This window comes from Gymnogyps californianus, chromosome 23, assembly GCF_018139145.2.
Source record: "Gymnogyps californianus isolate 813 chromosome 23, ASM1813914v2, whole genome shotgun sequence".
In the NCBI taxonomy this organism is placed as follows: domain Eukaryota; kingdom Metazoa; phylum Chordata; class Aves; order Accipitriformes; family Cathartidae; genus Gymnogyps; species Gymnogyps californianus.
Genome location: NC_059493.1, coordinates 217764 through 239582, shown reverse-complemented (window position 1 = coordinate 239582; position 21819 = coordinate 217764). Strand labels below are relative to the sequence as shown.

The following is a 21819-nucleotide window of genomic DNA, read 5'->3' as shown; positions in this document are numbered from 1 at the left end:
TTTGGGTACATTCGGAGAGAAAACAGGTCCCTGATCTACGCTCCCTCCTCTGCATTTGACTTATGGCCGCTGGGGGAAGCTTTGCCATCGGTAGGTTATTGCCGAGCCCGCGCCAGAGCAGCCCGGCGACCTTTTTTTGATAAAAACACACTCGTATTTTTGCAATTCATCTGCTCGAGGTTGCCCTCTGCGAGCCTGTTTCCCAACACGGCTCAACTTACCGGGCCAGGGTTGGATGCAACACACGCCGGCTATTTAATTCCTATATCACAAGCGATGCAGGAGGGAATTGCTGCCTGGATCGCCAAGTTGTGCTAAAAAAGAAATATTGTAAAAGGTAATTCCTTACCTGGTCATTAGAGGTTGGTCTCCAAGCAGAGGGGAGTTACACCATCCCCAGGGGTAGCACGTTGCCGCAACAAAGCTGTCTTTGTTTTAAAAATTGCTGGGCTTTCCTTTTCCTTGCCTGGGGATAAAAACTGAAGCCGTAGTTAAATGGGAAGAGCTGGAAACCTTCAGAAATGGGTGCTTTCCCCCTGTGCAAGCCTTGCCCAAACATCCATCTTGCTCCAGGAGGTGGAAGTTGTGCCTCCTTGGGGATTTGATTCCTGGAAAAGCCCTTTGGAAAGGCTCTGCGGAGCAAGCTGCTCCGTTTTTTCCTTTAGCTATGTCTTTCTGGGGCCCAGGCACACCTCGGGTCTGGGGACATCCGGGGATCTACCATAAAGCCACTATTTTTCAGGAGATCAGGCTAAATCTAACTATAAAGATACCACAAAGCGCAATGACGATGGTGCCACTTCCCTCCCCGATGGCCCGACTGGCATGCAGCGAGTGGAAGCGGCTTTGCAAAACACAACAGAAGTCACATTTATTGTGTAAAAAAACCCCCCCCAAACCCAATAAGATGTACAAACGCTTCAAAACGCCAAGGTAGCAAAAGGACCCCAGGGAGCTCACGGGCCCGCCCAGTGCATTGCGTTTTTATAACCTTCCAGTGTTACTTTACAGTTTCCCCCAAAGTATCTCCTGAAACTGAGAAGATAAACCGTACTGCTTCCACATTCAACGTCCGCCGCCTCCCTAAGAGCTTTGCTCCAAGCTGCCTTTCAGTCCTCCATCTTCTCACACTTTGCTGTGGCAGATGGCGTCTTCCTCTTCTTCTTCCTCATCCTCAGCATTGACGGGAATGTAGCCCCCTTCCTTGGGCAAGCACCAGCACCAGCCCGCGCCGCTCAGATCCACTGCCCCGAAGCTGAAATCCTGCATCTCCAGGATCTTGAAGTCAACGGTGTCCAGCTTGGAGTAGATCTCGTTGAGCTTTTGCCAATACAGCCAAGCCATCACGAGGCCGATCACCTGCAAAACACGAGCATTAAAACTACTCCAGTCACGCAAACCTTTCCTGAAGGTCTTCTCCTGCAAGGGATGCTGTCGCCCGAACTTCCAAACCCGGCCACAAGACAAGAGAGGACAATATCCAGTAAAATCTTCTGCCAAAGCAACAGGCTCCTTGTTAAACTCATTAATGGCCACCTCCATCTCACGACTTCCCACGTCAGCCCTGACAGAGGGACGCGGATTAGTTGGACGTCACCACGAGCGTTGCAAAGAGAGAGGCAGAGGTCCGGGCTCTTGCTAAAATTAAGATATTGCTGCAAGCATGGTGCCATGCAGGTTATTTCCCATTTCCCTGCTGGCTGTCAGGGAATTAAAAAACACGCTTTAAATCTTTAGGAGAAGGGGAGGGGGGGGAAGCATTTGCATCAGCGCAAGATTTCAAGCACATTGCTTTGATTTCACCTGATGTTTCCTTTGCGGTGCTACACTGGCTACGAACACGAGGCGATAAGCCGTCGCGAGGAGCTGTTTGCAGGCCAGACGCTGACGAGGGGCACGGGGGCAATCAGAGCATCCTCCGCACAGACTGCATCTTTGGTACTAACCCTTTACCCACCTTGACTATTGCTCCGTAGAAATAAGGTTTATTCCCTCTGAGCCCCAGACGCTTTGGGGTCAGCACCGGGATACAAACAGTGCGGTTTTATAGATATTTTCAATGCGCGAGACGGGATGGAGAAGGGCGAGACTGTCTTGAGCCTCAGGGCTTCTCCTCTCAATTTCGAGGCTGGTAGTTAACATGTTTTTCTGCACAATCATTCCTTGCAACAAAGAGTCAATAAATAACCCAGTTGCACCCGTATCATCCATCAGCTGGAATCTCCCGCACTATTGCGGCGCATTGGTTTTGGAGCCGAAAAATGTTATTAATCATTTCTCTGGGTCCTTATCGATCCATTAAATAGTCTGGAAAGCGGGAACATTAAGAGAAAGATAAATGGGGATAAGAACAAAGGGTTGTACTGCACCTTAAATTAGGGACCCTTTTATCCCATAGTGGAAAGGGAAAAGCGTTTGCCCAGAGGAGGCTGCGGAAAACGGAGGCAAAAACTCTACAGGAGAAAAGCAAATCGGGTAAGTGTCACCCAGCGAGCTGAAAGCAGACGGGCAAACACAAATGTCACCAGGGTTTATTAATTTGCCTTTCAGAGACGGAGAAATACCCTGCCATCCGCACCAGCAGCTTCTGCCTTGCACAGAAGCCGCCCCCAAACAGCTCAGTGTTTATTTTGCCTTCCCAAATTCACCCGGGGGTGGATCCTGAGGGAACCCCCCCCGGATCGACAGCTCTTCTTTCAACAAGGCAGAACAAGCGGAAGAACACGTCCTTTGAGATGCTCTCCCAACACGGAGAGCCCTTCCCTGAAGGCCTCAGTTGAAGCGTGCCCCGTTCCCACTTTCCTAATCGCACCCACCGATCCTCAAAGAGCATTCCTGATTATTTGACGTTCCACTTCATTACTGATAACAGGATTAATCACCGCCAGAACAGATGAGGTGCCAGAGGCTGCTGCGTGGTTACAGCTAGCAGGGCTTTCCCGACTGCAGGAATTACAGAAATGCTGGATTCGTGCCATTAGGGTTCTTTGCTGGGAAAGACGACTGCAGATGCTGAAAGGAAAACTGAAGTCTGGAAACATCTCAGCATCTCCTTTTGTTATCCAAATGGCCTGAAATCAGGTTATCTTATAGCCCCGGTAACGTTTGTGTATGTATCTGCGTCGCTCCCTGCTGCCCTCAAAATATTCACTGCTGCGCTGCATATTATACATCCGTCTCAGCAGGCAACCCCTTCCCAAATCCTCTACGAAATTATTTGAGCCTGCATACGGAGCCGGCATTCATCCCTGACTCAAACTGCGTGAGATGCATTCGCTCCCCGAGAACGTGCGCAGGACCAAAATTGGGCTGGGCGACCTCGTGGTCACCTGGGATGGAGCTTGCTTTCGGCGGCGAAGCAAAAATAACAAAAGCAAAGACTTTGTCATGGAAACGACTGCCGGGTTCCTGCTCTCCTGTCCCATCTCTCTCCCCTCTTTTGTCCCCAAAAGCTGCAGAAACCTCCAGGCAGGGATGCAGGAGGCCAAGGCTGGTTGGGCGATGCTTGGAGATGCCTCTGTCTCTCCATGAACTGTAGGCAGAGCCCGAGCAACTGCTTCCATGCGGATGCGGATAAGAAGATTGTGCTAATCCATATTCAACAGCAGAGCCTTTAAGGATTTAAAAAGTTTTAAAATAATATTTAAATGTATGTCAAGCTTTAGCTTTATTTACTTCTATTAGCATGTCATCACTGGGCAGATTAAAATCCCGCTGCTGATACAGTGAAAGGACCAAGCGAGCAAAAGCCTTTGAAACGACAAATTTTAAGGCAAGCATGTCATTTTCTCCTCCCTAAACCAAACAGGAGCTCAGAAAAGATTTGTGTTTACAATAAATTCAATGCAAATGAATCCAATTCTGCAAAACCAGCCAGGTTTGGGGACATCTTCCCTCCCGCTCCTCTCTCCTGACGGCAATGTCACGTCCGAGGTACCGCTGGACGCAGCGTGCCGGTTAAACTGGGGATTTCTTGAATGGAATAAAAGTACCCCAAGTCCTCCGTCAGCAGCCTGCATCCCGCAGCCTTCGCTCTCCTCTGAGTTATGAGCCAGCTTCCATTCCAGCTCGCCTCTAAATATCCTCTTTCGCTTAATGAAAACAGAAAAAGCTGTCAGGAATATAGATGCATTCAATATCCCCGGCACCAAGGGCACCATGTTTTCCAGAAGTAAAGAGACTTCTAACGGGAGCGCTGATTTTACTGCATTGCAATATGAAGGCAGGCGGTATTGCAGAGGAGCGTGTTAACAAAATGTATCAAATATGAGGCTAAAAAAATGAAAAAGCTGCTTTTCTCCCTGACTTCCCCTCCCCGTGATGGTAATCACCACAGAGCAAGGGGAGAACTGCTTGGGAGTTACTGCTTGCGGGTCATTTAAAGTTAGAAAATCGCCTCTTTTTTCTGGCTGGCGTTTAGCGAAGTACAGAAACCCCGCTGCCTGGGGAGGTCTCTAGTCTGCCGCTTTTTGCTGGGGGATTTAAATGCACAGGGTTTGCACAGGGGTACAACATCATCGCGTAGCTGCTCTTACAGTGTGCAAGAGCAGTTGCGTGCATAAAATAAATCCAAAGACCTTTGCATATCGAGGGAATCAATGAAGCTTGCAGACCCGTCGGGAATTCACAGTATTTTATACATATATATAATTTTTGTAATGATATTGCAATAGCAATTGCACTATATATATGGCAATTTGCATTGCTATTTGTAATTTGGTGGCACTCAAAGTCAGGGATCCCTCGGGGTGACAGCTATGGAAAAAACCCACCCTGCAGATGACGTTATTTGAGAATTATTGCCTCGCTTCCCATCCGGACACTGCAGGAGGGAGTGTGCAAAGGCTGGCACAGGCATATCCTTCCTGCATCCTTCCCTTCGCACGTGTTTTCCTCCCTGCCAGGGCATGCTGCCCGCCTCGCCCCTCTGCTCCCCGGCCACCTTGAGCACGAATCAAGAAGGGAATCTTTGCAAAACCAAAGCATCACCGTTAGAAGCAATGATAATCGCTATGGCCACGCAGATACCTGGATTATTGTATTTTAACCCACTAAGCACACGACGCTGCACCAGGAAGGAGATATCCTATTGCTTTGGTTTGATGTGTTGGTTTTTTTTTTTTTTTAAAGAAAAAGTTAAATATGTAATGCACAGCAAAACAGAATGGGGGGCAGATGTCTGCTGCCATGTCCCACCTCTCCAGCTCCTCCCAGTAGCAGCTCGGCGGCCTCGAGCTGATCCAAACTGGCATTTTGCAGCTGAAGACCTTGATCTCCATCTCTCGGCAGCGTCTTGGGACTCCTCTGGAAAGCCACGGCTGAAATCTGCCGCAAACCTATCCGATTTAGGATAAGGAACTTCTGCGTCTTCATTTGCAATCAGCAAAAGGGTGAGCGGGACGTCTGCTGTCAGCGAGGGCCAGCCATAAATTCTCCCATCCAACCCCATCCAAGCAGCTAGAGGAAATTTATGTCCATCAGAGAGAAAAAAAAAATAAGCGCTCCAAAGCACAAATCCTCAGGGATTTTGTCTCAGACTCCCAGGGGCTGTATGATGCTTACAAGCCACCTGGGAGGATGGGGAAATAAAACCCATCCGTCACTTGCAGCTTTTCATATCCTCCCACACCGCTTAATTAAACCCCTCGGTTGTATTTCTCCTGTCCCCGCGAGTCCCGAGAGAGGGACCTCCCTGCCCCAGCAAAACCACGCGGGGACACGCAGCCAGGCCAGGGCAGTCCCGTTATTTTTCTGTTTTAAGCCCCTATTATAAATGCTCATTTAATCCCAGAAGGTTCCCACGGATGTCCGCAAGTCCCTGCTACTGGAAGACCCTGGAGTTTTCTCTCTGCAAAACAGCAAAAGCTCACAAAGCAAATTAAAACCCCCCGTTATCTTGTTCCTGAACTTGCAATTATTTCTAGCCAGCTTAGAGCAGTGACACTAATTATAACTGGGTGCTGTATCGTGATTAAGCTATGGGTGTTGGCCGGTCACACCATCCTGCTGCTGTTCCCAGAAATGAAATAGTTATTGCCCCTGACACAGCAAATGTCTCACTTCATCCACTGCTATTACTCCGAGGCATGAACAGTCACCTTTATATTACAAGAGATATCCAGAAGAGGTTGGAAATACACGGTCCGGTGGTTTCAGCATCTGTTCTCCGCTCTTTTTTTGTGGTGGCAGCGAAGCATTCTGGTTCTCCAGCACGATCCGTCTCAGATAAACCCTAATATTGCACTTCTTGGGATCAACGCTTGCTCTCTCCTTCAAAGCCCAAAGCCCTCTTCCTCCTTGGAGCTGACAGCAGCCAACGAAGACTTTTTAAAACCATTTCAAACAAGACAGCATTGGTCCTAATTACCACTTTCCTACCAACATCACAAGACCAAAATTAGATTAATACGGAAGTTTGGGATACCTTCATGCAACTGATGGTTATTCCTTCTCTTCCAGCACTTGAGGAAGTTAAATATACACAAGTATTTGAGGCTACGCTCCAATTTCTGTGGTTCTGGTGCAGCGCAGAGCCTTCTGCTAGACATAAGCCACGTATTTCTGTCTCTCACGCAGGTGCCGTAAGATTTATTACAAGGCTCTTCGGTGCTCAGCTCCAGCCTTGCCAAGCCCCAGCTTTGCTCACTGTCTCGTAGCGGCTCCACTTGTTCTTTCGGATTAAACGGAAGAATTTAGGAATAGGTCTCAACGGGGCTGATACGGCCGAGATCTAATTGCAATATCCTCCTCACTGGGAAATGCTCATTGATCGATGGCTCGTCTCTTCCATGTCTGGCAAAAGGAAGCACGCTCGGAGTCAGGAACATTTTTGGAAGCGAAGAAGGAAAGGGCTCAAACGCTCATTTTCACATTATTATACAACAAGAAAAAGGTCTGGAAAACCACAGATGTTTTCCCTTAGGGGTGTGCATACGCATGTGTGCACGTGCATGCGATCGGTGGCTCGATTTGGGGGGGAAAGGTTGCTTTTTGGGCCCTTGCAGAGCACTCGAAAGGAGCTCAGCTCCTCCAGTCACATTTTCCTGGGCGATCAAACACGCAAGGCTCAATTTGGCTTTTGCTTAACAAAGGTAAAAATCAAGGATGGAAAATAGCAACAAAACGATGCTCAAGAGCCCTTGCAGGGCGACAGCATGATTAACCGCATCCCGCTGCATCACGGTCCTGACAAAACCAACTCTGGCCATGGAAAAAATAATCCATCAGCCCAACGAGGGTCTTCTGCAAGCAAAGCTTTCTGCAAGAAAACCCTTTTCCATGCAAACGTCACCGGCTGCTGCGCAGGCGCGTGCCCGGCTCTGGAGGTCCTTGCCCATTTGGACGGCTGTAAAGCTGGATCTTGCTAAACAGAAGAGTTGAATCATTTCAAGCTTTCCCAGAGCTAATCAAGTAAAAAGCAAGCGTTTACCTTTTATTGGCTTTTCCTTCCATAAATTGATATTTATAGACCAGGCTCTCATAGAGGTTGTGGACTGCAGATGGAAAAATCCCTTTTATTCCCCTTTTCTACTACTACATCAAGCACGCGTCAGCCACTTGAGACTATACCGCCTTCCAGCCCCTGGAGCAACTAAGATATTAAAAAGCAAACAAAATACAAATTAATCTTGCAAAGAAAAAGGGAACTTTGGCAATACAAAGCCCTTTACGCAAGGAAACATTTAAAATTACTGTCACCAAGAGATGAAGACGCCAACCTGCAGAATGCCCGTTGCAAGTCTAATGCTGCATTTTCGAGGACTGAAATAGTTGATCTTCTGGATTTATACTCTTAGGAGTATAAAAGTTCCCTCTTAGGAGGGAACATCTACCTCTACACTGATGCCCTATTACTCTGTAGCTGCTCCCAATGTAGAGCTCTGGAGATCGATGAAATATCAAAGCGAAACGGAGGTAGCAACAATTTATGGTAAGTCGGCCGCGCCGCAGAGTCGATAAATACTAACCCTTGGCAGCGACCGTTCAGAGATTTTTGTCTTTTTAATTGGACTTGTGCCACTTTCTGCTTCTTTAGGATGGAGAAAAAGGGGTTGAAGAGCTTTTTTACGCACTCGTTTCTACCTTATCACAGTGGCTATGTCTTCACCTTGCTAAGGAGGATGAAATACCATCAGAAAACATCCCCTGCAAAGACATGGGAATGGAAAAGTTCGAGATGCTTTTCCTGAGGTCAGTATAAAAGCTGCTGAAAGAGCACCTGGGCATGGCAAAGGGGAAAGAGCAATGCACGAGGTTATTTGGCTTATTTTAACCACAAACGCATTTTACGCACGCTGTAAACTCCTCGGATAATCTTGCTAGAGGCAGGGAAGGTAGGGATGCAGCCAGTAGAAAACAAAATCACGTGCTTTGCTGCACCTGCTGAAAGATCTGGGGTTGCTTCATAATTAAACACAACTCGTACGAGGCCACAACGTGAATTTGCCACTGCCTGCCAGCGACTAAATTAAAACATCTTTTTGAGAGCAATATGAAATGCGTCACAGTTTGGCCTCGGTCTGCAGCTTGGCTGAGAAGAAGGGCAAGGAGACGGGATTGTTACCGGAGAATGAAACATAGGAAAAAGAAAAAAGAGAATTAAAGGTACTCTGCAAAGGCAGAAAAATAATTGAGTCGGTGCGCTTCTGCTTCGCTCTGAAGGAAGTAAGACAAATGAACACAACCACTTCCCTACTCCTCAAATTTTCCCATTGCTTGATGGCTTACTTAAGGCAGAGACATTCATGATTTAAGAGCGATCATAAAATTACAAACTCCCTCTGCCCTGCACCGGCCAGGGGAGAGGCTGGCTGCCGCACGGTGACGTACCCAGGCAGGATTTTTCCCTGCCTCCTCACCCGTTCAATCAGTTCAACACCCAACAGGACCCAGCGGATTTACAGCTTTGCCCGAACCCAATTAGACAGACGCCCGCGCGCCTGAGAAAGCAAAGCCAAGCAGTCTGCCCTGTGCCCTTGGCCTCTCGCACAGATATTTGGGGAAAAGCAGAGAAAACTTAAAAATTCAATAACTTCCCGCATGATGGAAAGCCAGAATTTGATGGTTTCCCACACCTGAGCATGATGGAAAGACAACACTGAGAGCAATAATTGCCCACTCGGCATGGGCGCTCTATATCAGCCAAAACTTTTCTTGGGTCCTTCTTTCTGCACAAGAAGAGCCGGTTGCTTACCCCAAATCCAAGCACAAATCTCAGGCCCCCGGATGATGAACATCAGCCGAGCTCAAATCGCCAGCCTTTGAGCCCTCGAGCTGCTCGTCATCACAGACGAGGCTGAAGTTTGATCCTAAGGAAGAGCAACACTTTGAGGAACATTGGGCAAAACCCAAAGCTGGACTCGGGATGTGGATCACGATCCCAACCTTCTCCCCAGCATCCTGCAAGTTTTCCACCAAGGTGGTTTGCAGCTCCACGGAGAGGCACACGTCCTGTGCGGGACATGACAAATACCCAAAGGCCAAAGATGGGACAGGTCAATACATTCACTCTTCCCAAAGTTCAAGGCACTGTCACCTCCCCACGTCAACAGTGCCAAGCCTTTCCCCCTTGGATCGGCAACTCAAGGACAATATTCTCACCCCAGCTTTCTGCTGGCAGCTGCTGGGGATGAAGCTGTTTCTGGGCTGACAGCTCCTGGCAACACAGATGGCCATTTATAACTTAATTCTCTCCAAAACTTGACAGATTCAAATCCGATCTATATTTAAAACCTGGAAACCGTGAGCAGATGGGAAGAACAGGGTTCTTCATCTGAAGAGCATTTAACGGCACGATAGAAAAATCACAACGCTTGCTCAAAAGCACTTGATATTCATCAAGGCTCAGCAATCCTTAGCACCATCTCTGGTTTTTCTCCCCATCCTTCCCAATTAAGAGCATCGTGTTGGCAGGTTAATGGGTAACGCAACAGGCGGCTCCCGGAATGGGCTCTCAACATCCTGCGAGGCAGATGGAAGCGGTCGCCTCTATTACGGCACTTTCTCACCCCATTTCTGTGCCCGTTGCGTTTCCTGGCGGTAGCACAGCAGAAGTCCATTGCTCATTTGCACGCTGTGGAGAAAGCACTTTAGAAACGTGGAGCATCACAGCTAAGATTGGGCACAAACTGCTTCCCCCGTCTCGGTTTTTCATTTGGACCATCTGAGAGCTCGAGAGGAAAGTCCATCCTTTGAAAAATCAGCTCAATGCGCCACATATTTCCCCAACAGCTTCTGCTTTATTCAACCACTATTCCAGCTTTAACCGCAAGTGGAAACACATAAGAAAATAAAATAATTTCATTCCCATTTAGATAAAACCCCGTATGTGGAAAGCATCACCAAATACCTCCAGCGGCAAACCCAACGTTACATCCAATGAGATAAAAAGAAAGCTTTTGCTTGTGAGCCTCGAAAGGAATTAAAAAAAAAGGATCAAATCAACATGAAATCATCAAAGTTTTGTCAAAAATAATTCTGGAAAGATCTAAGAGAGATATTCACCTCCTTGCTAGCACAGTGCCAACAGTGTTGCAAAGGGATAGCCCCAGCTGCAACCCAAAATTTCTCTCCGTATCGAGCATCTGTGATGAAGAGCTTAATTACCTGCGCTGGGAAGTTGCTTGGATCCTCAGGCATCATTAATGGGAAATGGATTTCATGAGGCATGGCAAATCCTGCTAAATTTAAGATTATGGTTTATTTTGGTTAATATTTATGCTCTATTTGAAGAGAGCTGTAAAAAACAAATATAAAAGGATTTGCTGTGCTAACATATGCATGCCTTGCTTTCAGATGCTATTACTCGATCAGCAATTAGATTGCAGGAGTGCGTTACGAGACAGCCAGCACCGCAGTCGTCAACTGTTAATTTTGCTAAGGATGCTCTAGAAAGCGCTGTGACGTTTGCCGCCCAAGACACAAATCTCAGATGTAAATGGAGGGGAAAAAAAATAACTAAAAATGAATTATTTTCCTCCTCCAGCAGTGTGAAAGAAGCCGAGAGGACGCCGACCGGATCCACCAAATACCTGTGGAAGCAGCAGGGAGCAAACGATGCCCAAAGTGGCCCCGAAGTTGTCTTTGAGCCAGAGTCCGACGGCGTGGATGCAGCCTCGCACGTGGATGATGTTGAGCAGCTCCAGGCGCTGGAAGAAGAGCGGAGAGAAGCATCGCGGTTTTCATTGAGATGTTGGGTTTGGGGGGAGATGTTATTTCTTGCGTTTGCTCCTTCTCGCAAGCCAAAGAAGTGGCGTGAGAAGTGTTTGGGAATTGATTTCTTGGATGGGACCTTTCCCTGGGTTTTCTTGCCAAAAAACTGTCCCTGGGAGCTACGGACCGCATGCACGGAGATACTGCAGCTCTCTGCTGCGATACAGCCCTGCGGTCACCCCCAAAGGCCTCAAAATCAGCTTCTCTCCTACCACCAAGCCTCAAAACACAACTCAGGACCAGTATTTCCCCGGGCTGATCCAGAAAGACCGTGCCAAAGCCTACAGCGACTACCCAAACATGTCACGAGCCTGCCCGCGCTCTGCGAGCCTGAGCAACGGCCTGAGATGCCAGGGAAAAGCCATAAAAATCAATTTATATACAGCTGCAGCAACAGCCACCCTTGGTGGGGAAGAGCTAACCTGCAGATAACTGTTTTGTTTTAGGGGGTTTGGGGAAGGAGAAGCAAATCTCGTATGTACGAAGGAAAAAAGCCAATGTTACCTCTTTATCGAGCGTCCTGTATCCACACAGGGTGTTAATGACTTCTCCAGGGACCTGTGAACAGAGAATCGGTGAACAGACTTAGCTCAGAGGAAGCCAAAGGGGAAATACAAGAAATAAGAACAAAAAAGAAGAAAGAAAAGAGCTCGCCCAGTCGCCTCGACCATTCAGCGTAGCACAAGGCAAGCAGCTACCCTCAAACCTCACTTGGCTACCGCGGGCTCCTTTTTGCCCAAATGCAATGCTGAAACCATGCATGTTGGCAATAAGTTGTTGGGGTTTTTAATTATTTTTTTTTTTTTAAACTACTTTTCTCTCTGGTTTCCACTGTTTCGGAGGATGCTTTGGTCCCCCCAATGCTTTTCCAGTGATTTGAGCTGGGACCACCTCCGTGTCACGCCAGCATTTAGCAAAGCAGCTCTTTCAAAATGTTCCCTTGATTTTCTCCTTGTTTAATTCCAGCCACCTTTTTTAACACCTTCAGTCGTGTCTCTCCTTCATAATAAAGGCAATTTCACAGAGGTTAAATGTATTGGGCTCTCCAGAAACCAAGGGGGGATTTCCCCAAAGTCTTCCACCACTTTGAGGAGAAATGTAAGGGTTTTAGACTCAGCCTAGATCTTTGTTGTCCAACAAAAATGTTTCAAGAGCTAATGTGAGAAATCCCAGCCAAACGCTGCTGTTCAGGACCTTTATAAAATAAAATCAAACCTAATTCCTCTGCTTCTGTCAGGATGGAAAGTGGTACATTTTGGGTTACAAAACTGATTCTTGCTCATCCCAAAAAAAGCAAAGCTGGCGAGTAGCTCCGGCACATCCTGAGCTAGTTGGGTACTTAGCACCTCTTGGGATTGATCTTCTGACGGTTTTTTTTTGGCTCGTTTCATGGATCAAACAGCAGCTTCCATAACACCATGTATTTCTAAAGGGCCCTTGTGCCCATAAACTAATAACGTGCTGAAATTATTCTGCTTTCAGAAAGATGGCTTTGACAACCACTAAAAGCTCCTGGACAACAAAACAAACACATCCCGTGCTTCGGAGGCGCAGAGATGAAAAAGAGAAATGTGCACATTTAGATGTAAATTATGCTTTCCTGCAAGACACAGCATAAAAGAAATGTGCACCTCCGGACAGACTCTAGCCATAAAGCTGCAACTTGTTCCTCCTCTAACTGGCAGGGAAATTACTCCAGCGCTACCCTACCAAGAGCTTCTGTACCTACCACATTACTCACAGTGCTATCAAAAATCCCGCCTCTCACCGCTTCAAGACACTATTTACAAACTGGGCATAGTTAAGGAGACTAATTAGTCCCTGCGCATATGACAGCCTTGCAGGGAAAGCTGGAGATCAGCAGCAAAGCACCCATCAGCATCGCTGAGAGAGCTCTCATCCAGGGTTGGGACCATGAAATGGGAAGCCTTCAGCGTAAGAGCGTCGCAAATTCCCCTTAAGGTAGATGTTGTCGCCTATAGTGGTATAAAGGAACCTGTACACGACCAAGGAGCTGTCTATTTGGTTTATATTGAAAAAACAAACCGTTTTTCTTGACAGCTTTCAGTTGTCCTTGCTTTTCAGGCTCACTTCTGTGGACATCACAGGACCCTGGCCGGTGAAACAACATTGCTTTCTATCCGGCTCATCATTTGAGCGCATCTGGCTACGGCACAAATTCATCACCACTTTTCTTCCTTCTTGCGTCAAGTAACCAAGGGTTTCTCAATCGTCTCCAGTCCTGCCCGTCTCTTTGAGTAATTCCCTCAACACCTTGTATTTGGGAGAAGCGTGGAAGATAGAGAAGTGAGGTTTTAGCCTTGATTGACTTTTGTCAGGGTCTTGCATGGAAGAGAAGGTCAGAGCTGAACTGAAATTTCTCACATAAAACCAGGCAGAAGCCTTTATTCTTCCAGAATGCATTTTGATGCCTTCAGGGATCACAAAAGAGCAACACACACAGACGTTTAAAACCTACCGAGGGCAGAAGACTGCAATCCTTGCACTTTTTATTTAACCAACTGCTTTTCTCCCCAAAACCAGTGCCAAACGTCAGCGGTGACACTTCACAAGGGGTTCGGAGACACTGCGCTTGGCAGAGGCACAGCTACACTACGGCTTCCCGGGAGAAGGCACAAGTGCCTTGGAAAACCATTTAGAAAAACACTTAGAGATGAGGATCCGGTCTCACACCCTCAGGGAGGTGCATATTTGCCCATTCCTTCTTCCTGGGAAGACTTTAAGGTCTACGACCACAGAGATGAGGCTCTTCAAAATAGCCAGAGCATTTTTGGAGGACGTCTGCTCTCATTACTGCAACTCAGCCTGCCCTGGAAGATGCCCCAGGGCATGCAACACAAAGCTCTTGGAGGGTCTTGTAATAGAAATAGTCTTTTCTTGGAAAACAGGATGGTTTTATGGCTGTATTTAATGACAAGTTGAAAACACGTTGCAATCAACTCCCTAATCCATGTTTCATGTTCCTTCCTGCAGACAAGCTCGCTTCTATCAGCATCTTTTGTTCTTTCCACAATATTACATTTCCAAATGACATCTTCTGGTACCTCTCTACTTAAATCTCAAAGGTCCTCTAAGACAAAAGGACACTTTGCTCTCCATCTTTCGTTCCTAAAGGCACAAATAGAGAAGGACAGAAGAAGAGAAGGGTTTCTTGTCCTATTAAGTGGTGGATTTATAACTGGTTGATAAAAAGGTTATTTCACAGCAGAGAGACGGTGTTCATCTCTACCCAACGCAGAAGAATTCATACACGTGCCCGGGTGGTCCCTGGTTATCCCTCCGGCTGCAGGGCCAACGCATGATCTTCTCTTCAGCCCTCAAGTAACATATTTTGGTGGAAAGGGTTTTCAGCGGGGCTTGCACGTCGCTAAGACCCAACTAGGTATGTCCAGAGTACCACACACAGGTACCTTCTTCATCCCAAGGTGCAGAGGTGCTTCTCCCACCTTCTCAGCCCACAAGGAAAACACCCCGTGGCAGCTTTGTAATTTCAGCAAATAGCTACGAATAGACGTGCTGGAGCTTACGGGAAACGCAATTGGGGGGGTTCACTCTGTTGTTTAAACTAAATTTTTATTAGCTTGTTTTATGTCGCAGACAGCAGAAAACTCCCAAGGGAGCTGGCTCTCGTAATTAATAATTGATACGGCGTCGGGCTGATTTCTTAACCAAAAGTGCCCTGCGGTGCCAAAAATCAGATCTCTGAAAAATGAGGCTCCACCTATCTACCTGGTTACTGTTCTCCCCAAGCACACGTTTCATTTCTCATGGAGATTTAGATGCATTTGGCGAGGTCTCGCTTCCCATAAAACCGCTCCAGCTGTCAGAACCACCTTCACGGGCTTTAATTCTTGAAAAAAATGTAGAGGATTTACTGTGGACTTTCCTTCCCAGGCTGGCTGGCTGCTCTAGTCCTTCGCTAGAGCATCCTCCAGACCCAGCTCGTTGCAACGGGAAGCCAAAAAGTTGCCTTATTTCTTACCCTACTATATTAATCATCTGTGATTTCTTATACCTCCAATGCCGCCTGCTGCGCTGAGGTCTGTTGTTTGCCAAATTGTCACCCAAAACCGCGGAGAGTGTAAAAATACTGAAAAACGCACTTGACTCTCTCCAACACATCCTCACTTGTAATATAAAAGGACAACACATGAATTTCTAATTCCATCTTCGGGAGCTTTAGGATTCTTAATCAACGCCTTGATTAGAGATGACAATTATTTTTGCAGCTGATTTGCATGTCAGACTGCCACTGACAATTAAAACCCCTCAGATTTCCCTCTTTTTCCATTAAAAATCCAACAACAATATGAGATTGATGATGTATTTTCCTCGTGCAATTAGTAAAGCCTGGGGCACGGCCAGGGTTCAGAGGCAACGCTGACAACTCCTGATGCTCTGAACCTCGAGGAGGTTTTCCTACCAGGATTATGCTTAGCAAATCCTTTTTAGCAACATTTATAGCATTCCTGGCCACAGCAACCAGGAATATTTGCACTTTTTTCCCCCTGCCTTGGCCCAGCTGCTGGTTTTTTACCAACAGCATGTGTTAGATTGGTTGCAACGAGGCGGATGGTTGTATTAAACAAGACGGTGTCAGAGCACTTAGCTTAGTCTCAGCAGAGAAGCGCTGTGTGTGTGGGGGGGTGACTTGATTTTCAGCTCCGAAAATCAGCACAAGAGACCCTAATGGCTCCGCAAATCCACTCTCCCCTCTCTCCATCTCCGTTCGACCCAACTCGCAGCGTGTCGGAAATGCAGCCTTGCAAGGGCAGTTGCTCACGAGACTTTTCTTATTCCATTGCACAAGGGCGGCTCTTTATTCAACTACCTCTCCTGGCCCCATTTTCAGCAAAACCCTCAAAACCCTCCTCGTTAGGAGCAGACACCAGCAAACGTGATCCCCATACGCCGCTAAACCCCGCAGCGGCCGGCTGAGAAACGGGTCCTCTTGGGCAGGGAAGCGGAGGACAGCAGCTCATTCGGATCCGTGCTGAGATGCGGCCAAGTCCTTTTAAGATGCCACTATTTCCTTGCAAAACGATCCTCCAAACCATTTTATATCGCACATTAGGTTGAAAAACAGGAACTCAGCATTTCTAACAACTCTTCGGCACGATACAAATGCAATTAATAGCCCAGTGCTTTGGTATTTATTCTACGTTAGAACAGCAGAGCCTACTAAAATACAGGGTAGCCCATATATATCTATATATATTTCAGTTTCTTTAGTGTCTCACGCTGATGCTGTCTCGAACCACTTTGCAAGATGGCAATGCAGTTTACAAGAAACCCTATAGCACCGAAATATGCAGTAATAACCAGGTGGGAGAGGGTGTTTTGCTGAAATATTGACTGAAATAAAGGCACTTCCCGTGCCTTGTCTGCCTTACCTTCCTGATACAGCACGTGTAGGGCACCCCGCATGCCAGCGGCCCGCTGCCGTTGCAGGAGTGGTACTGGTTAACCTCCCAGTCTCGGTACTCATCGCCACCGCAGCAAGAAAACTGCCAAAAGGAAGAAAAGGAAAGGATGAGACGTGCAGCTGAACAAACCTCGACATCTCCAGCCCATCGACGCACCTCCCCTCCAGCCTTGCCCTGCATCTCCAACGCTGCTTTGCAACACCAGCATTGAGAGCCCCAATTATTTTCTGCTTTCCAGAACCCTAAATAGGAAGTTGAAGACACCGTATAAAAAAAGAAAAGTGGGTGTTTAACCCCGTTTAGCTCAATTTTAGAGGCGTGCGGCAGTTTTAGATGCGTACACGCATGTATTGGAGGCACCCTTGCTTTCACGAGCCTAGGAAAGATCAGGCTCATTCATGCTTCACTGATTTAATTACAGGTGACTAATCCATCTTATTCCTGGGGCACGCAGGAGAGATGGCTCTTTCAGCGCCTTGAATGAATGTATTTCTTGGCTCTTGAAGGCAACTCGGCTAGTTGGTGCCATTCGACGAAATGCTAATAAGGCTCCGCAGTCTAACAGGGATTTCTCTTCCCGTCAAGTTAAATTAGAGATCAAATGCTACAGCTACAAAGGAAAAAAGCTTCTTTTTTCTTCTGTTCGCACAATGGAAAAAAAAAAAAAGTTTAATGAAAGTCATTTTCTGTTCTCCACAGAATAGAAGTGGGCTTATTATATACCAAGTCATCCCTTCTCTCAGTAAACAAGCTTGAATCTTTAAATTTCTCCACCGGAAAGAAAAGCCTGAAGTGGGCAGGAGAGGTGCGTGTGCTTGATAAGACATTAAAAAACAGGTTTTCCCCATTTCTTTAAGCACCACACTCTTCAAGAAGCAGTTGTCGGGAGAGGTTTAACCCTGCGTGCATCTGCTCCCCCTCCCGCTGATGGGTCGGTGGCAATACTTGGCCAACTGAATTAGGAAAAGCCACCAGCTCTTGGGGTCCTCCTGGCCTCCTCCCATGCCAAAATGGGCAGATATGGTCAGGAGCAGCCAACCCACAGGTTTACAACCATTTTCTAACTTCCTACCTTTAATTCCTCTATTGCCTTTAATCCTACCCGTATCGGTGAGGGAGACCAGCTTGCAAAAGTTGCCTAGAAAGAGGGGGAGGAAAACACCTAAAGGGATATTGGCTATTGCTACCCATTTGATATTCCCGTGCTGCAAAGAAGTTTTTTTCCATTTGTTTTTATAACTGTGCAAAAATTGGTACAAAATCCTTATAATGAGGGTTACTAGCTGCCGGGAAGCCTCACCGGGGTGCTTTCTTCTCTGCAAAGAGAGGTTTAGCCCAAACTACTGTTGTGCCTGGATTTATTTCTCACAAGCTGAGACAGACTTCGGTGTGGGTTTTACTTTCATGCAGGCTCTCAGAGCTTAGAGAAGCATAACAAGCAGAAAAACCAAAGAGAGCCTCGCAGGTCACATCTGAGGAGCTCTCCGTGTCGAGGACCACCACCGAGGAGCCCGTGAGATGCGGGCTCATTAGGGCTAAAACCATCGCCCTCGAAGCAACACGCTCGAACGAGCCACGCTGGTGAAAGCTGCCTTTAATCTTCCCCAAGAAGAAAGGAGGAGGTTTGCAAGCGCAACACCCTCATCCCTCCGAGCCTTACTTCGAGTTTGGAGCTGCTCAGGTTTGAGCAAGAACCGCAGCCCCGGCAGCTCTTTGAAGTTCAAATCCTGTGCTCAGCAAAGCAGTTTGAACTCTCCTCTTCCACCTGTACTCAGCAAACCATTAAAAAAAGATAAAGCGAGGAGCGGCAGATAGCTGCAGTCACTGACTTGGAGCAAACCTGGGCTTTTGAGTCATCGCGGTCTCCAGCCTCGCGTCCAAGGGCTGCAAAGGGCAGTAGTTCAGCAAAAATGAGTGATAATAACATAGAAGTATTATTTTCTTTAGGGCAATTTATTTCCATATCTACTTGCTCACAGGCAGCCAGAGGGAGTAGGTGTTGACAGGTAAAACCGCATTATTTGCGCCATCATCCTGGTAATGTAAAATATTAATGCCTGGCACTTCAGACCATAATTGTTATTTTTACTGTATGATACTGGTTTAAGGGTGTGAAGGCAGCTGGCTCTAGTTTAAAGCATCGCTTGAGAGAGGGTTTAAGCAAAATTCAAATCCTCAGGAGCGTAGTGTGGTTTTGCCTGACCTAAGTAAGCCGTGTGCCAGCTAACCTATGCATAGACAAGGTTTTTAATAGGGAAAATGGCAAGAATAACCACTAAATGATGATAACAGGCTGCTCTGAGCTTGTGTTTTATCAAAAAAGCAGGTCTGGGTGCAATCCTTCCAGACTGACTGCAAGTTTTCATCCTCTCAAAGTGAACCGGGCTGCTCAGGTCCCATCAAACCAATTTCCCTTCTCCTAAAAGCAGTTATTCCTCTGCGTTGCTTCTCCCCGCTCCTACCCTCAGGACGAGGCAACCCTGCCTTTCAACCGCTGACATTGCTGCTGTTCCTGGTTTGGAAATCACACACTAACATAAAAGCTCAGAGCAATGAGCTGCATGTTCTTGCAAAGCTCCTTCTCTCGCTACAAGATAAAATGTGCAAATATTAAAGACTTATCAGCAACGCTGTAAGTGGCCACAACTTCTTTTTGTACAGTGAGAGACTTTGAGATGAAGACCTCCCCCTGAAAACTTTCAATAAAAAGTCAAGGGAAGAAGTAGATGGGAAAAACGTTGTAAAAATGGAAGGCGATTATATGATAAGTGCTTGATGCTTGCTTGTTTGGAGATACAGAAACCTTCCCGCAAATACATCTGCTTTATCTGGAGATTTGTGGTCTAACCTCCCTGCCAAGGCTCGTTGAGGATGGCTCCAACATGGACTTTCCGACCGCTCGCGGCAGCATCCATTTATCATTCATACAGAGAGGTCTGAATTACAGCATCCTCTTAGAGAGGTTAGTGTAAAATTGGAAAAAGATTCAGATCTTTCTCAGAATCAGTCGTTTCTCGAGACCTTCAGAAGGCTCCCAGTCTTATTAATGCGCTCGGCTCAGTAATGATGACTCCAAGAGTCAAAAACAGGTATTTAAGCCAAGAGAGGGGAGCGTGGAGGGCACCGCCGGCCTTAAATTCCAGCTACATCAAAGAAGAAGGAGCTTCACAGTTTCCTTTTCTTCAAAGCGAGAGATAAGATTCAAATATTTATGACGCTCCAGCCCATAATGAAAGGAGAGAAATCAGGCTGAGGTGAGAACATTCAAAGTTCATCTGAAAGCAGCTTTGCTGGCAAAGCCTGGCTCTGCTCTCCAAAACCAACCCAGGAGAGGTAACATCACTGCAATTTCTCTCCTAGATCTCAAGTTTTAGGTTTTTTCCACGTTTTTTTTTTTTTCATTTGCCAAATGCTTCGAGCCAAGTGCTTCCCTCCCGCAATAACACAACTAACGGGTAAACCAAATATCCTCACTCAAAACATGAGCAAACCTACATCCCCCAAATTCCCAGGAACGGCTTCTCACCAGTACTGGAAAAACCAAATGATACGTTAGAGCCAACCAAGCTTGTCCGGACCGGCCACGCGCTTAACGGCGTGGATAATAACTTCAAATTCTGACTTTATTTGGCTTTTCGGGGTACTTGGGGGGATGCATCATTGCTTTGCTGAAGCACGGCTACGTTGGGTTTCGAGAGACAAAAGGGAACCACATCTAGCCGGGCCCAATGGCAGGAATGAGGAAGGCGTTTTAATTTAATACTTAATTTAATATTTAGTACCTCAAAGAAACTACGTTGTGCATAAAATACAAGGCAAGAGCAGCAGTGTATCAAAAGCTTGGTTAAAAAAACATAAGAGTTGCAAGGATGGTTTTATCGACCTGCAGGTTGGCTTGAGGATAGGGGACGGATCCTGCCAACTCCTGGCAGGCTCTAAGCATTAGATATGAGACAGAATATGCAACCACACACCTAAAAAAAATTAAAGCAGACTATGCCAAGCCCCAGTATTGGACTGGACACAGCTCTCGCCAGTCCCAGGAGCAGCTTGCTCCCGGTGCTGCCCATGGAGAGGCTGGAGCTCTTCTCTCCTTCCAGCTACTCCGTGAAAACATCTTATCTGCAACTTTCCCGTTGAGTCAAAGGCTTGGCCAGCTACTGGTGACACCTCAAGTAAAGAGACTTACCTAAGGTGGCCTATCGAAGGGTCGTTGCAGCCCTGAAGCAGCTTTTGTACATGTTGGTTTATTCCTCCATCTCTCTCTACACAGGTTGCGGTAGCTATCAAAAAGCTTTCAGGCGTTAGGCACTGGTTTCCCATCAAGATTGGGAAATATAAATATCCTGGTATGGTCCACGCCGTGGTGTGGAGCAGAAGATGCTCCTTGTAGGGCACACAGACGACAGAATAACTCACCAAAACCACCAGTGGGGTGGGCTTGGAGAGCAGCGCAACGCAAAACTGTGCAAAAAGAGCAGTGCAAACCCAGAAAGATCAAGATATTCAAGATGGATCAAGCAAGGCACCCTAGGGATGGGAATAAACTCTAAAAATACAGGGAAAACTAACGCTTCTGCTTCAATGAGGCACGGAGTTAACCACTCCTTGAAAAACTTCACAACCAGACCTCCCTGATGCCACCCCCCCCTCCAAAACCGAACCTTTACTTGTACAAAATCCAAGATGTTCTTGAAGTCAAGGTCATCGTAATAGTGTCTGATGCCCTCTTGGATGTTGGAGTGGAAAACCGCATTCATCTGGGGACAGAAAAACCAAAACCATGGCTCACACGTGGAAAAGGCACCAGGAAAATATTGCAAAACATGGAAATTTTTTCATAGCAAGCATTGCCAGCTGTTACCGGAGCAAGAATTTAACCCGCATGCTGGCACAAGCCTATTTCGTGGTGTAAAATTCACCCTTTTTGAGCTCTCAGGGTTAGCAGCATCCCATAGCACCTCTCCGTTTCCGGCACATGCAAGCAGACCCACGCACCTTTACCCACCTGATTTTTCCTATTAAATTTAATTATTAAGGTGACTTCTTCGAAAGCTCCCTCAAGCTCTCCAATCCCATTGACTAACTTGATTTTAACCACTGGCAGAGAGCTTTCTGCTGCATTAGGAGGGGCTGGAGGAGGCGAAACGGGCTGTGGCAG

General features: G+C 46.9%; 1 protein-coding gene across 1 annotated transcript in view; it reads right to left on the bottom strand.

Moving 5' to 3' along the window:
* Window positions 1-897: 897 nt before the first annotated feature.
* LOC127025368 (tetraspanin-15-like) overlaps window positions 898-21819 on the bottom strand; it is a 44750-nt gene continuing 23828 nt past the window's right edge. Inside the window, exons 4-8 of the mRNA XM_050910300.1 lie at window positions 21323-21418; window positions 16626-16739; window positions 11716-11769; window positions 11031-11147; window positions 898-1359 (exon numbers count right to left, since the gene is read on the bottom strand). Of these exons, the coding sequence (XP_050766257.1) occupies window positions 1126-1359; window positions 11031-11147; window positions 11716-11769; window positions 16626-16739; window positions 21323-21418 (615 nt within the window). The 3' untranslated portion in view covers window positions 898-1125. The remainder of the gene's footprint in view (window positions 1360-11030; window positions 11148-11715; window positions 11770-16625; window positions 16740-21322; window positions 21419-21819) is intronic.